A 14,040-nucleotide genomic window follows, 5' to 3' on the forward strand; every position below is an offset into this window, starting at 1 on the left:
ATTTCTGAAGGGGCTACATGTCAAGATATACAGAGTGAATGAGTTGGGTTTAACGCCGCTTTTAACAGTATTCCAGTTTTATCACGGCGTGTCAGCTTTATGTGGGGGGAAAGCCCGAAGTGATGCAGGTCTCAGACGTTTACCACTTCGATGAAACCAACGTGCACGGGTATGGTGCTGACACAGCGAATCGCGGCGCCTTAGACGACTGGGCCACCCGCGAGTGTTTAAGTGGTATACTAAGATGCTGGTAACGTTTATGATCAGCTCGGAAACGGGTCCGCATAATGAATGCATCAATATAAATTTGGGAAATCTCATGGCAAAGTAGAATGTTGATAAACATGGTCGGTGGTGGACGACCGACGAAAAAAGGAATAACATTTAACATTTACCTTGTAAGGAACCTCCTGTATTTAACTTGTTTCCAATTCCATCTGGCGTAGAGGTCGCTGGAATGAGTCAGTGAAGGTATTCAATGTATGTATTGTCTTGATATCTGACACAATCATTGAAGTATACCAAGAAGCATAAATGTTAAAACATACAGAGTGAGTGAGTTGGGTTTAACGCCGCTTTTAACAGTATTTCAGTTATATCACGGCGTGTCAGCTTAATGTGGGGGGAAAGCCCGAAGTGATGCAGGTCTCGGACGTTTACCACTTAGGTGGAACCCACGAGCACGGGTATGATGCTGACAAACCTAGAAACATAATTGGGGCGAACCGGGATTCAAACCCACAATCATAGGTTTCTGGTGTGCCCAAGTGACGCAACTCTGCACAGCAGATCGCGGCGCCTTAGACAACTGGGCCACCCGTGCCCCCTAAAACATACAGAAGAAAGAGATAGTTTGGTTTAAGACAAATTTGAAATGCAGTATTCAGTATTTCACAACTATTTTGATCTTAACTCTATCTATCTATACTTACACATTCCTGGGTGGAACCCCCGTGAATTCCCAAGCACGAATACATACATACATACATACATACATACATACATACATACATACATACATACATACATACATACATACATACATACATACATACATACATACAGAAGCGTTGTTTCTGATGATTAAGATTCTTCAATTTTGAATTCAGCATTTTATCAAACATTGAGAAACGTCAGAGAGTTTGGCTGCACGATCGTTCTCGTATATCCTCACCAGTAACCCGTCCTATTTAAAAAAACAAAGAAACGTACATCCAACCTAGGCCTATCGTAGTATCGACTCTATCCGTGTCTGGAGTGACGGTGACGGTCCACAGCAATCTATGCATTTACATGCGTATCTATTTGACACATCCTCATAATCACCAACGTGATAGGTCAAACATACAGTTTGGCCCTCACTCTATGAGAGTTCATACTCCAAAGAAAAAGAATAATATTAAACATTCACCTTGAAAGGCAACACTTGTATTTAAATTGTTTCCTCTTCCATCTGGTGTAGAGGTCTCTGTAACGAATAAGTGAAGCTGTTCAATGTATCAATATATGTTTGGGAAATCTCATGGCAAAGTAGAATGTAGATAAACATGGTCGGTGGTGGACGACCGACGAAAAAAGGAATAACATTTAACATTCACCTTGTAAGGAACCTCCTGTATTTAACTTGTTTCCAATTCCATCTGGCGTAGTGGTCGCTGGAATGAATCAGTGAAGGTCTTCAATGTATGTATTGTCTTGATAACTGACACAAGCATGGACGTATACCGAGCAGTACATATGTTAAACCATACAGAGTGAGCTGATTTGAATCCAATTAGCCAATTATTCCACGACTTGAGGTACATATGACCAATCCGTACAATGATTGTTACACATTAATGACAAAGTTGTTTGTGGGGGACCTACAACTATTTTAAGCTCAATCCCCTTAACACACTTAAAATGTAATATGGTAATAATAGAGTTGAGTATACGTTGCTTAACGCTGCAATAAGCGAAATGCTTGCTATACCACGGCAGCCTATAAATAAACAGCCACACATCTCGACTACCCGACACCACTGTAGTCGACACATACTTTGTTTGTTGTTTAACGACGCACACAGCAATATTCCAGCTTTACTACGGCGTCCTGGACATACTCTAGTCTGAACCAAACAATCTAGTGATTGGTACTATGAGCAACAGTACATAAGGTACATCTGAAAACCATTCAGACCCGGAATTCCAACATCGCACTGAACACATCACGACAGGCTTTGTTCTCAAATGGCACTGCAAATTCTGTTGATTCTTGATTCAAAGAATATCCCTTAAGTTTTACATTTAAATATACATTAAAAGACTTACCTGCATCAAGATATGTCCTAAAATTGTATCCTCCGTTGTATATAGTAAAGTGATGATATCCAAGGACAGCAAAAGAATAGTTGGAACGGATGGTTGTTGTGTATGAACCACCTGATAATGTTCCCACTTTGAATCTTGTTCCTGACACTTTCTTCCACGTAATTGGAGGACTGGAAACTGTAGAGTGAACCTTGTGGGTTTCTTGAAAATTATTGTTTTCTTGAAATGTCAATATTTGCATGACGCCTGGGACTTGTTGTGTTGTTTGCGTAGAGTAGAGGGTTACTGGTGGTACTACAATTAACCCATCAGTATAGTAAAACGTTCCAGCAGCACACAATGTGACCGAGGCTGGTCTTGTGGTGTTGAAGTAGAAAGTGTCGAAACTTCCACATTGTTTACGATACAGTCCATCTTTACCCATTGAGACCAAGGAACCGTTATTAAACATGATGCTCGTGTCACTATGGTCTGTAACAACTTGAAGTTGGTATGACAACCCTTGTCGCTTGTCGTCAGAATCATTGATCGCAAGAACATACTCACTGCCATAATATTTCACAGGCAATAATTGCGCGTAGGTTTCAAAGACTCTTCGGATCATAACGTATGTTCCACTATAGACGGCTATTGTTTCCGTGGCATCAACGATGGTTCTGGTCATATCAGATGAACTGTTTATGGAGAACGCCTGATACTTATCTAATCTGACACTGAGAGTGTCCCCGTCGTTGTACGTCCTGCCGTCATAGGTGACGTTGCCCTCCAATCTGAAGATAACGTCAACATCCGCCTTCCTGCTGTGTGTGGCTATCACTAAAACTGATAGGTAGGTGTACTCGTATATGTTGCCAGTAGGAGGAAGACAGGAAGACATGATGTACTTGGTGCCTAGTGCAGACACAGGAAGGGCAGAGAATGAAGTGTAAAAGTTCATTCCCCCTGTGATATGAATAGAACCATCTCTCACATGCACAAGGAAAAGCATTACTCTATTGGATATTGGGTAAAAGTAGTCTGTGTTGTAAGGGTTGAAGTTTCGAGACCAGACGCGCCCGGAGATTGGATCCTGTATCTGCCACTGGCCTCCTGTCTCCCCTGCACTGGCGAGTATCCGGGGGATATGGTCGTGGTCGGTGTGGCCAGTGTTTCCTGGCAGTGCCATCAAGTAACTTCGATCTGTAAGGCATAGTACTGTTTCTGTATTTGATAACCTGATGATAAGTGAATGAAACAGTAATACCAGTATCTTCTCTAGCACCGATGTCACATGCAACTTTAAGTAAAGCATTTCAATAGGCAATAGCCAAAGGGAGCCAGTAACAATCACATGTTCCTTACAACCACAGATCAATGAAGTATTTTTTTCAAAATTAAAAATATAGTGGGTGGCTTATAACCATTTGCAATAATGAGTGCTTGACTCCGTTTTCAATAATAGTTCAGTAATATCAAGGCATGTGAGCTAAATGTTGGATGAAATTCCGAAGGTTTCTGGTGTCTACATTCCACAACTTTTCAGGTACAATCGAGCATGCTCTTTCTGCAAAGATTTTTAAAGACTTTATTCGACTCTTGCTCAAAAGTTGTTTTATCAAAATTACAAAATTCAAGGCTTAAGTACAACTTTCAAAAAGTGTTATTGTAGACATGTGGAGGATATTTTCAATCTGATACAATTCGTAATTTTGACTTGCACCATATGTTCCCGGGTTTTTCAGGTGAACAGATGACATGCATTTGCATGTGTTGGTGACGGATGCCACCGGTTTGGCGGGATGCGCTCACCTTTTACGAACACGTATCATTGTTATGAGTGACGTTTTATATTTGTGTAGTTCACAAGGGGTCTAGTTTGGGTGGACGGCGTCATGCTTGATTGAGTTAAGCAAGCTACCTGACGGGGAGAAGCGTGCTTGTGGGGTGATTGGAGTTTGAGTTGGCTTGGTAACTGATTGGTGTGGGCCGATCAACCTTTTGTTGTGTGCTGAAGTAGATAGCTTACTTGGAAATGTGTTTACTATATGAGGGCAAGTTATCGAACAGAAAAAAAGAAGGAAAAAGAATTGGAGAGGGAGAAATATGGTTTAACTGAACGAGGGCAGTTCAGCCCAGCGTTATGTCCGGAGACAAAGTTAGAGGGTCATGTCGACGCTTCGAAGGAGGAAACTGTTGTTACCCAGTTATCCTGTGAACTGTTATATATAAGTTTGGAACAATGTGAAATGGAATTCATTGGGAATGTGATGACAAGAAATCTGAGGTGACTATTATCTATATTGCACATTTGCCATATTGCTTTGCCTAAATAGATGTGTATGAGTGCCTTGCCCAGTAACTGAGAACTGTTATATACTTATCTTTGTTTTAATTATTAAATCTAGCTTTAAACTTCAGAGATTGTTGTGTGATTATTGTAATTGTTATTTGTGGTATTAGCGGGAACCCCTGCCGTTCATACCACACGTAACATCATCACTATTTGATAGTGATTCATAAACACATTTTCACTGTCGGAATCGTACAGTCGACTCTGCTTTTAACAGAGATTTCTTGTGTGTATAGAAAGGAATTCGTCGCTTTTATTAAGGAGTATACAAGTTGTATGAAATCTATAAGCAGTGACATGGTACTGACACAGATTAATCCTAAGCAGGCGGAATCTACTCCACACAGCGGCGCCCCAGACACCTGGACAGACCATGAACACATTACACACATGTACTAACTACACAAGCCATACGGAATATACCTACATCAAATTATTCAAAACACTGTGCGTCACTATATGGCTGAAATATAGCCGATGTGACGTTAAATTTTAACTCACTCACTCACTCACTCACTGAAAACATTTTAAGTTGATAACCATGATGTAACTGTTCCACTTACCTGTATAATGTACTGCAGACACACGGTAGCCGATGTTATAGACTGATCCGTTAAAGAAGGACAGAGCTGTGAAGGGGAGGTCACTAGAAATGATCGTAGAACGAAATGTATATCGGTCTGACTGTACCAGTGTGCCAACTTTGTATCTGCTGCCTGGAATATCCACCCATGTCAGACGATTGTACGGTCGATCGCTTTTAAAAAGCACAGTCGCTGTCCTCTCAGTTAATATCTTTAATGTTGTATTAAGATTGTTTTCTTGAGACCAGTAACCCAATGATGTGGCGAAGGATTGAGGCCAGTAACCCCTCTGTGTGACGTAAGAGTGTACAGGTGGTACAGTTGTGAAGACACTGCTGTAACCATCTGCTCTACTGAGTGTTACCAGTACCGGGCGTGTGGTGGTGAAGTGAAGACTCTCTCCCTGTTCAAGTGAGCGGTTATACAGACGACGCTCACCAGTGGAGATTGTGACCCCGGTACTGAACGTGATCTGCACGTGGCTGTGTTCACTGATGATCTGCAGCTCCAGCTTGGTGTCATCTACAGCAACAACATACTCCTGTCCGTGGTGCTTGACAGGCAATAGTTGGTCATACACAGTGTACTTCGAGGCATAGTCTATACCACTGTAGACGGCCACGCTATGTTCACTCTTAATGACCGTTCCATTCAGATCATGAGGGGTGTACACCATGAACGTTTGATATGGGTCAAGTTTATTGGACAGGGTATCGCCGTCACTGTATTCGTTATTGACAAAGTAAACACTTCCTTTTTTCATTCGAAAGGATATATCAACACTCGTGCTCATGTTGTGTGTAGCTATCAGTAGCAAGGATCGATAACTACTGTTAGGTACAAGACTGGAAGGTAGAATGTACTTGGTCCCAAGGGCAGATATAGGAAGAGGAGAGAATACACCATCAGCGTTTACCACAATGTTTACATCTTCATCACTTGCGCTCACAACGACAGCTTTATTTTCTATAGCTCTCGTTATTTGCATCCTACCGCTTACACTGTCTGAATCTCCTTCGAAGGGACCCAATACACGGGATGTACTGTAGGCGAAGTGTGGATTCTGTATCTCCACCAGGCCCCCGGTTTCTCCGGCTATGTACCTGATGTACGAGTCTTCGCCTTTATATGCCAGAGCCACCAAGTAGTCTTCACCTGTTGAGTCAATTCAACACAATATTACATCTATGCATTATGTACTGAATATTTAATGTCATGGATGGAGGCGAGATCAAAAGACCACAGATGTGCCGTACCCGTTAACCACTCCCCTCAGTGAGACCATGCCCTCAACTCAAATAGGTCTTTCCTGACTTTTGCGGGGGTCAATATTGATACAGTTTGAATAATGTCCGTCTCTGACCAAAGGTAATCTCCAAGTGTCGTCACACTTGAATTTTAATCTCTATATTTTCAGCAGTAATCGAGGGGAACTCTTGAAATTTGTCAGTGACTAGGTGTAATTGATCACTTATAACTTTTGCGTTTTGGCGTTTATCTTGGTCCCTTTACGTTTTGTTCATGTGAAAAATATTAGTTGATAAATCTTTGACGGATTGGGGTGTTGCGTAAATTATCATCTTGCATCTGTTTTGATAAATACAATATGTAATAGTAAGTTAACTAAACGTGTTAGTTAACAGTTGTTACATTTATTATTATCAGCTAGACGACCCTATCTGTGGATGTATAGTGTTAAAAACATGTAAAGTTTAATATAATCAATGATAGGACAAGACAATAATGAAATCGAAAAACATAATCTTCTTAATCATATTATTTTAATTCGTGGCATTAAAAGCATCGTCTGATAAACAACAGATAATGCCTGGACATATTATATTTCTTAGACAGCTTGGGCGAATCTGGGATCATTAACAATCATAAGCATCTTGCGCGCCTAAGGGACGCAACTCTGCACAACGAAATATGGAGCTTCAGACGACTGGACCATCATAGATCCGTGTAATGTCAGTTCCGGGTACCCGTTGTTTGAAACAAACATGCTCCAGACAAACCCCAGAGGAATATATAGGTCAGGCCGACACTGTCACGCCAGCAGACCCACCTGAAAGGAATGACATTGCTCTACAGATTGGTATATCTTTTGTGAACACAATTATTATTGTGGTTTGCACCAGGTTTTACCACGTGGGCTTCCCGTGAAAATCAGCCACTTTATCGTAACAACTTTACTTTGTTATCATACATAGTATGTTAACATTTTCTTTGGGATTCCCGGTATAGAATATATAGGTCCCCTGCAACCTATTGTGGTCGTAAGAGGCGACTGTATTGATCGGGCGGACAGGTTCGGTGACTTGGACAATTGCATGTCGTCGAGTGCCAATTGCGTTTCACACCAACAAACAAATAAAACAAATAAACAAACAACAATTTTGCAGCTATGTCACGTCAACCTGTCATAAATCGAATCTGTCTAAGGTAAGCACTGGTTGACGCCATAATCAACGTCCCAAGTCTTCGTGAATACGACGATTCTAAGCAAATTACCAGTCAGATACTGACCACACGGTCCCCGCTTTACAAGCATGTGGTACTGTGGACCTATTCCAACCTTAATCCCCATAGGGAACATTATTAAATTATTGTTAGTTACCTTTTGTCTAATACCCAAATATATTTGCAATTATGGCTTGAGTAGCAAAATATATGAAGTCACTCCAGCAGACTGCCAATGATTTCGCAAAAATATCCAAAAAATATCAACAAGTCTTTACTTAACTGTAGGTCCCATTGTTCCACTAAAATTTGTAATTCAAACCGTCAACGCCAGAGAATAATCAGTTTCACTTATCTACCGAAACAGATTCCACTGGACGTAAAAAGCAAAGTAGTAATGAAAAATATATGATTGGATCACTGAAAACCAGTGATGGCGCGTCTGTTTAATATGATGTTTAGGCGATCCATTATTTTTCACGAATGGGTCGCCCAACAATTATCTGGTTCTACATTATCTCTATAAATATAAACATAGAGTTAACAAACAAAAAAAGTTTATATTTTGACTCGCAAATCAATGATTTAAAAAATGTAGTAAAAAATGTGTCGCCAGTAGGACTCGAACCCACATAGTATGATTTTGATAGTAGACTTCGGTTACGGCGACACATATCAGAACGCTGTAAACTGATAAATATTTTTAAAGTGTTTGTAATGCATTAAGGTCTAGAAAATAAAATGCCCATTTGTAACACCCCACGAAATTGCAAGAGTCTTGTTCAGTGCATTGTAAAGACGCGTCATATTGCCAGCAATGGCTCGTTAGTGTGCAGCAACCACTTATGGCGAGGAGATCTACTTATCCACAGACCATTGAAGGTTTCCGTTTATGCTGAGTATATGTTAACCCTGATTTCATCGACGCACTGCATTGAATTGCTGTCGGCTTTTTAAGTTACCAATGGCTTTAGGAAGTATAATGAAAAGATTGTGAATATGACACATGCTTAACATGTGGGTTAACTCCCTCACACGTTTATATGCATGCCAGTTATGTGTTGAAGCTTTATATAATCTGAAGACTACACTGTTGTGTTATGAACAGATATGTTTGTTTTAAGGAAATGATTCACATAATTACGTTTTCATAAACATATAAATAATCCTCGCCCAGACATACGCTACCCTCAGAATATTTAAAAGTCAATTCCTGAGTAAATTCGAGATTATGATTTTTTTATTTTCGGTCGACAAATAGTTTGTTTTAGATCTAGTCTGTGTTTACAAAGGAAATTCATAGTCTTTCACCATCTGCTGGAATTGCCGCCGTGAACGATACAATAATATGCAAGCTTTTTAAAGGATGGTAGATATTCAGAATAAATTCAGTTGAATACTAAACCAAGCCTAAAGTTTCATTCTATGACTTTTCTGGAGTTTGTACAGAATTACAGCTTTTTAAACATTCTGACAACATGCACAAACCTGAAATCCACACGTGTATGGTACTATCCGGGGGAACTACATGCATTCTTAAAAGAGGGATATGTCCTTATAAGTGAATTTGTAACATCGTACCTCACAGTAACAATATTACAAGTGTTTTTTTCAATTTAATCCTCTAGGTCACACTTACTAGCATGCAACAGTCTTACCTTATTCACCTTCAAACTCAGATCTGTACAACTAAGGATACTCTTTCACAGAATGTAGGCGAATGTATTTATCCTAATTTATTATACATGTAAGTGTTTTATGCGTAATGTTTTCCTTTATCATTCAAGTTAAAGTTCCATATAATTTGTCATTCTTGTCGAGTCTTCGCTCACAAAAGAAAACGATTTTCTCGTATCCTTCATTGCATGTATATTGTGTATTTGAATAACAATGATTATTTTTCAATGTCTGTAAAATGACTTTTGAAGATATACTGGGATACTCAAATAGCATAAAGTAATCTAATGATCTCTGTCTTTATATTACTAGTGGGAACTTCCTTTCCCCAGAAGACGTCTAATTGGTAACAACGTTGTAAATAGTGTTTAATGCTTGCCCGATAAGTTAAACGGGTTTTAATGCCTAAATATGTTTGTATCCTAAGCTTGTTGTGGAATTGTTTAGAATGAAAACGTTACAGATTTAATTAGCAAAGCAAAATGAAACAAGAATCAGTTAATCAAATACATTTTATATCGAAATGTGTTTGTGTCGGACGATATTATCTAGTACGTATATGTGATTGATCACTTACAGTTGTTAATGGTGTCACTAAACGATCGCCATTTCTCTTCTGATACGCTTGATTTAATTGCATTGTGATTAAATTTCACCAAGACCCCAAACATAAGTTTGATATAACGATTGTAACAGCAGAAGATTGGCGCGCGAAAGAAACCGGTTAACTAAGGAATGACACCATTAACTATATTACACAGTTTTCATAAACATGTTTATATTCAAAACATGTGGAGACTTTAGGATGTTGAGATCGCGGCATAAGTCATACATGACAAAACGTGTTTAGTTAAAATAATCAATAGTCTCTGTTCCTTTTGGGACTTAAACATAAAGCTTAAGCACCAGTTTTATACCCCACATATTTTTTCCGTGTATTAATGTGGTAATATCGTTTGGACACGACCCTTAACATTTCATTATTGCAGCAGATAACAGAGCAAAATACTAATATATAATATAATAAAATAGATTCGAAAGTGATACTTAAACAGTTAATTTGAATCTGAAGGGTATTATGTTCAAGTGGTTTCTGTGATTATGGTCATGCGTGTACATGTACATGTGAAACGCAATAACTGAGTGTATTGATTCAAGGAACATGTACCTTTCACTGCTATTATTAACTTACCATAGACAAACACTTGGAAGGGTAATATATGTAATAAAATCATTTTCATTTACGAGGAGGAAGACAAAGACAAAACCTATCACTATTGTCATAATAATTTGGGATAACATCAAATCTTATAAAGGTGTAAAACACTTTTGGCAATGCTAAATGCTAAATCTGCCCTTGAAATTTCGTATAAAAAAGGACCGGATCGGACCGTGGTCTCGTGGAAAGAGCGTCAGTCTTGAGAGCAGAATGGGAACACTTCTTACTAGAAGACTTTGAAAGATGGTACTTGTTGTTGGCATGGTACCTAAGTATTAAACCGACATTAGTTATGACGAGTACAAACAGTGCTACTAAACCGTTCAATATTAGTTTATTATTTATAGAAGAATTGTGTCTTGAACGCAGCATGGCCACAATCATATTTACACTATTCTTTCATGTCATGAGAAGTTATATTTCTATGTTTCTCGATTTTACACTTCTCCCTTTCTTCTGGACATATAATTATTATTCATTTGTTGTTGGTACTTTTTAATAATGATAAGGATGGTGTCAAAGATTCGATAAATAGAATTTAAAGTCATTAGGAGAAGCACTAGGAAATCTTGCAGGGAAAGCTGCATCTGCTCTTCATGGTATATTAAGAAGTATTGTTTCCTGGCTCTAGAATGTATTCGCTGAGACTGCTACTTAGCTTAGTCAAAACTATTTATCCAAATCATGAACAAACCTGCCGTAATTCCACCTACTCTAAGTGTTGTTTTCTGATCGATATGTTGTTGATTTTGAGTAACAATATGTGGTGTTTGTTGATCAATTACTGAACGTTGTTGAGATGTTACTTCTGTGTTTGGCTTAATTACAGCAGATGGCTGTGGTTTGATTATTCCTATCTCATGATCACCCGTTGGGTGAGTTATTAAGACAGTGTTTATATCTGAATTGATACCTAGTGTTTGTTTATCAGTAGTAATTACAATTTTATTATTATAACGTACCACTTGAACAATCTTAAGTTCCATGTTACTCATGTCATATACAGACCTGTCCCAAAAACATAGTCCTCTTTACCACCAGCATACTGTAGAGCATCTTGATATGGGTTGTTGGCCGAAGGTGGATCAGCAGGTGACGAAATAGCATCCTCTACGTTTCAGAAAACTGCTTTTGTGCAACAAATGCTGCGCATCCACCAATGATGTTTGTACGTGTTTGCGCCTGAGCCCCAACAACAGCCCACACATAAGTTCTGACTGAGTCATTAAGTCTTTCAATACCGGGGTTAGTAATAACTTCTTTTTTATTTAAAATGAATTCCAATCAGTTTCAGCATCTTGTGGTTGCTCAACCTGTTGAATAGCGAATACAACTCCACCCTCAAAGTTCATATGATCATCTCTCCACTCGTTACTCGAGAGAGCAATATCCTATCTAAGCCAACAACTTTTCAATAAACTATTGCTGACTTCTTTAACAGAGCGTGTGCCACTGTATGAGAGAGAAGAGTAAGAGAGAGTAAGAGTAAGAGAGAGAGAGAGAGAGAGAGAGAGAGAGAGTATGAAATTGTCGGATCTATATGGAGGCTCCCTGATCCAATCCACACATCATAGTTATTGTAGGGAGATTGCGATCAGATCATCTCTATTCCTGAGATTTCGGTATAGTCTGTTAAGGTATAAGAAAACCAAGATGCATTCGCGCATTTACTCTAAAGATATTTCTATTATGTTTCCAATGCTCAAACAGTTTTTGTTTTCACATTGTCAATTCATATTGAAGGAACATTATCACGGCCCCAAACGCGAACGTTCACTTCTGTCTCCCAAGTCTGTAGACACATTCTGGTTCCACTAGATGATTACTGTAAAATAACTTGGTTTATCAGGATTGTGTTATGTACTCCAAGTTGTGGGGAAAAATGATGAAACATATGGCTGACATAATGAAAGCTTGCTGGTCCTTTGTTTGTCGTTGTACTAATGACTATGTTTCACTTATTGTGGCCAATTGGTAACAGTAGCCTCTGTCCCGCTCAGAGACAAACATCAACACATTGAGGTCAGGATGTTATGTAACCGTCAAGGCAATGAAAGACATGTGGTGGAAGGAATAGCCTTGCTGTGGACTTACTGACCTCATGATCAGTCTGGCCAGAAAAATTGGACCGCCATTTTATCTCATTTTGCTGTTAACATTCTGTTTAAATATGTTTGTCCTATGAAGTAGGACGACTACGTCACTATAATTTACAAGCTTCGGGTAATCGGGGCACAATAGATAGATCTCATGAGTAGTATAGGTAATGATGGTTCTGCCGCAATTCCACTGGAGCTGGATTTATATACCTATACTGCTACTACAGATGGAATTTTTTATGCCAAAATGACTGTGCAATTCAATGATAGTCATGAGATTAAACTAAATTGGCTATAGCTCACCACCACCTGGAGTCTATGATATAAATTTTTATAGGTAATGATGGTTCTGCCGCAACCCCACTGGAGCCGGATTTATTTACCTATACTGCTACTACAGGTGGCAATTTTTATGCCAAAATGATTATGAGATTCAATGATAGTCATGAGATTAAGTTAAATTGGCTCTAGCTCACCAATACCTGGGGCCAATCATTGCTTCTATTATTATAAAAATGATGATGTGATTCAACAAAAGTCGTTTTAAAAGAAATATCAATATTAATTAATAATGAATAAAATTTACTATAGCCCACGAGGATATTGGAAAGGTGTAGGAGCAATACAAAAATTAGCCACCGCGGCCAAGGTATCTAAAGATGTGGCCAAGGATTGGTTAAAGAAACAAGCGATGTGGCAAATATATTTACCGGCGTCGCGTTATATACCGAGGAAGAAGTTTGATATTTTTACAACGAATGAAGTTCATCAGGCTGACCTCTTGTTTCTTCCCCACGATAAGGTAAAACGCAAAACGTATAAATACGCTTTAACCGTAGTGGATGTGGCTAGTTGATACAAAGAGGCTGAGCCATTAACCTCGAAAGATTCAACATAAGTTGCTAATGCACTGAGTCACATATATAAACGCGGGCCACTAAAATGGCCTAAGCTATTTCAAGTAGATCCCGGTCGCGAGTTTATGGGATCGATAACTAAACTGTTAACAAAGCACGATGTCGAAATCAGGCATGGTGAAAGAGAGGCCCACCGCAGTCAAACTATCGTCAAAAGATTTAACCGGACATTAGCGGAACGTTTGTTTGGCTATCAGTATGGGATCGAAATGAAATCCGAGCGATTGAGATCAACCGAATGGGCGACACGATTATCAGCCGTTGTATCAGCGCTGAATAATGAAGTAACGAGAATTAATAGGGAAGAAACCATCCGATGCTATTAAAATGAAATCCGTGACTTCCGAATCTTCAGCACCAAGGAGAGGCAAAGAACGAAAACTTCCGGATAGAGTAAGGGTAAGATATTTATACCAGGCAGGTGAACTCGAAGGAGGCCTAC

The 14,040-nt window shown here is 39.1% G+C and overlaps 1 protein-coding gene across 5 annotated transcripts in view; it reads right to left on the reverse strand.

Annotated features, from left to right (window-relative positions):
* Nucleotides 1–14,040, reverse strand: part of LOC124142513 — a 69,040-nt gene that overhangs the window by 21,446 nt on the left and 33,554 nt on the right. For 4 of the 5 annotated variants that reach the window (XM_048388828.1, XM_048388829.1, XM_048388826.1 and 1 more), the window contains 5 exons: nucleotides 5,203–6,378; nucleotides 2,311–3,489; nucleotides 1,599–1,655; nucleotides 1,412–1,468; nucleotides 396–452 (listed from right to left, as the gene is read on the reverse strand). In XM_048388828.1, coding sequence (XP_048244785.1) covers nucleotides 396–452; nucleotides 1,412–1,468; nucleotides 1,599–1,655; nucleotides 2,311–3,489; nucleotides 5,203–6,378 — 2,526 coding nt within the window. The remainder of the gene's footprint in view (nucleotides 1–395; nucleotides 453–1,411; nucleotides 1,469–1,598; nucleotides 1,656–2,310; nucleotides 3,490–5,202; nucleotides 6,379–14,040) is intronic. The other variant, XM_048388830.1, reaches the window with a different exon arrangement.

The sequence above is a fragment of the Haliotis rufescens genome, unplaced genomic scaffold, assembly GCF_023055435.1.
Source record: "Haliotis rufescens isolate VD_foot unplaced genomic scaffold, xgHalRufe1.0.p SCAF_8, whole genome shotgun sequence".
In the NCBI taxonomy this organism is placed as follows: domain Eukaryota; kingdom Metazoa; phylum Mollusca; class Gastropoda; order Lepetellida; family Haliotidae; genus Haliotis; species Haliotis rufescens.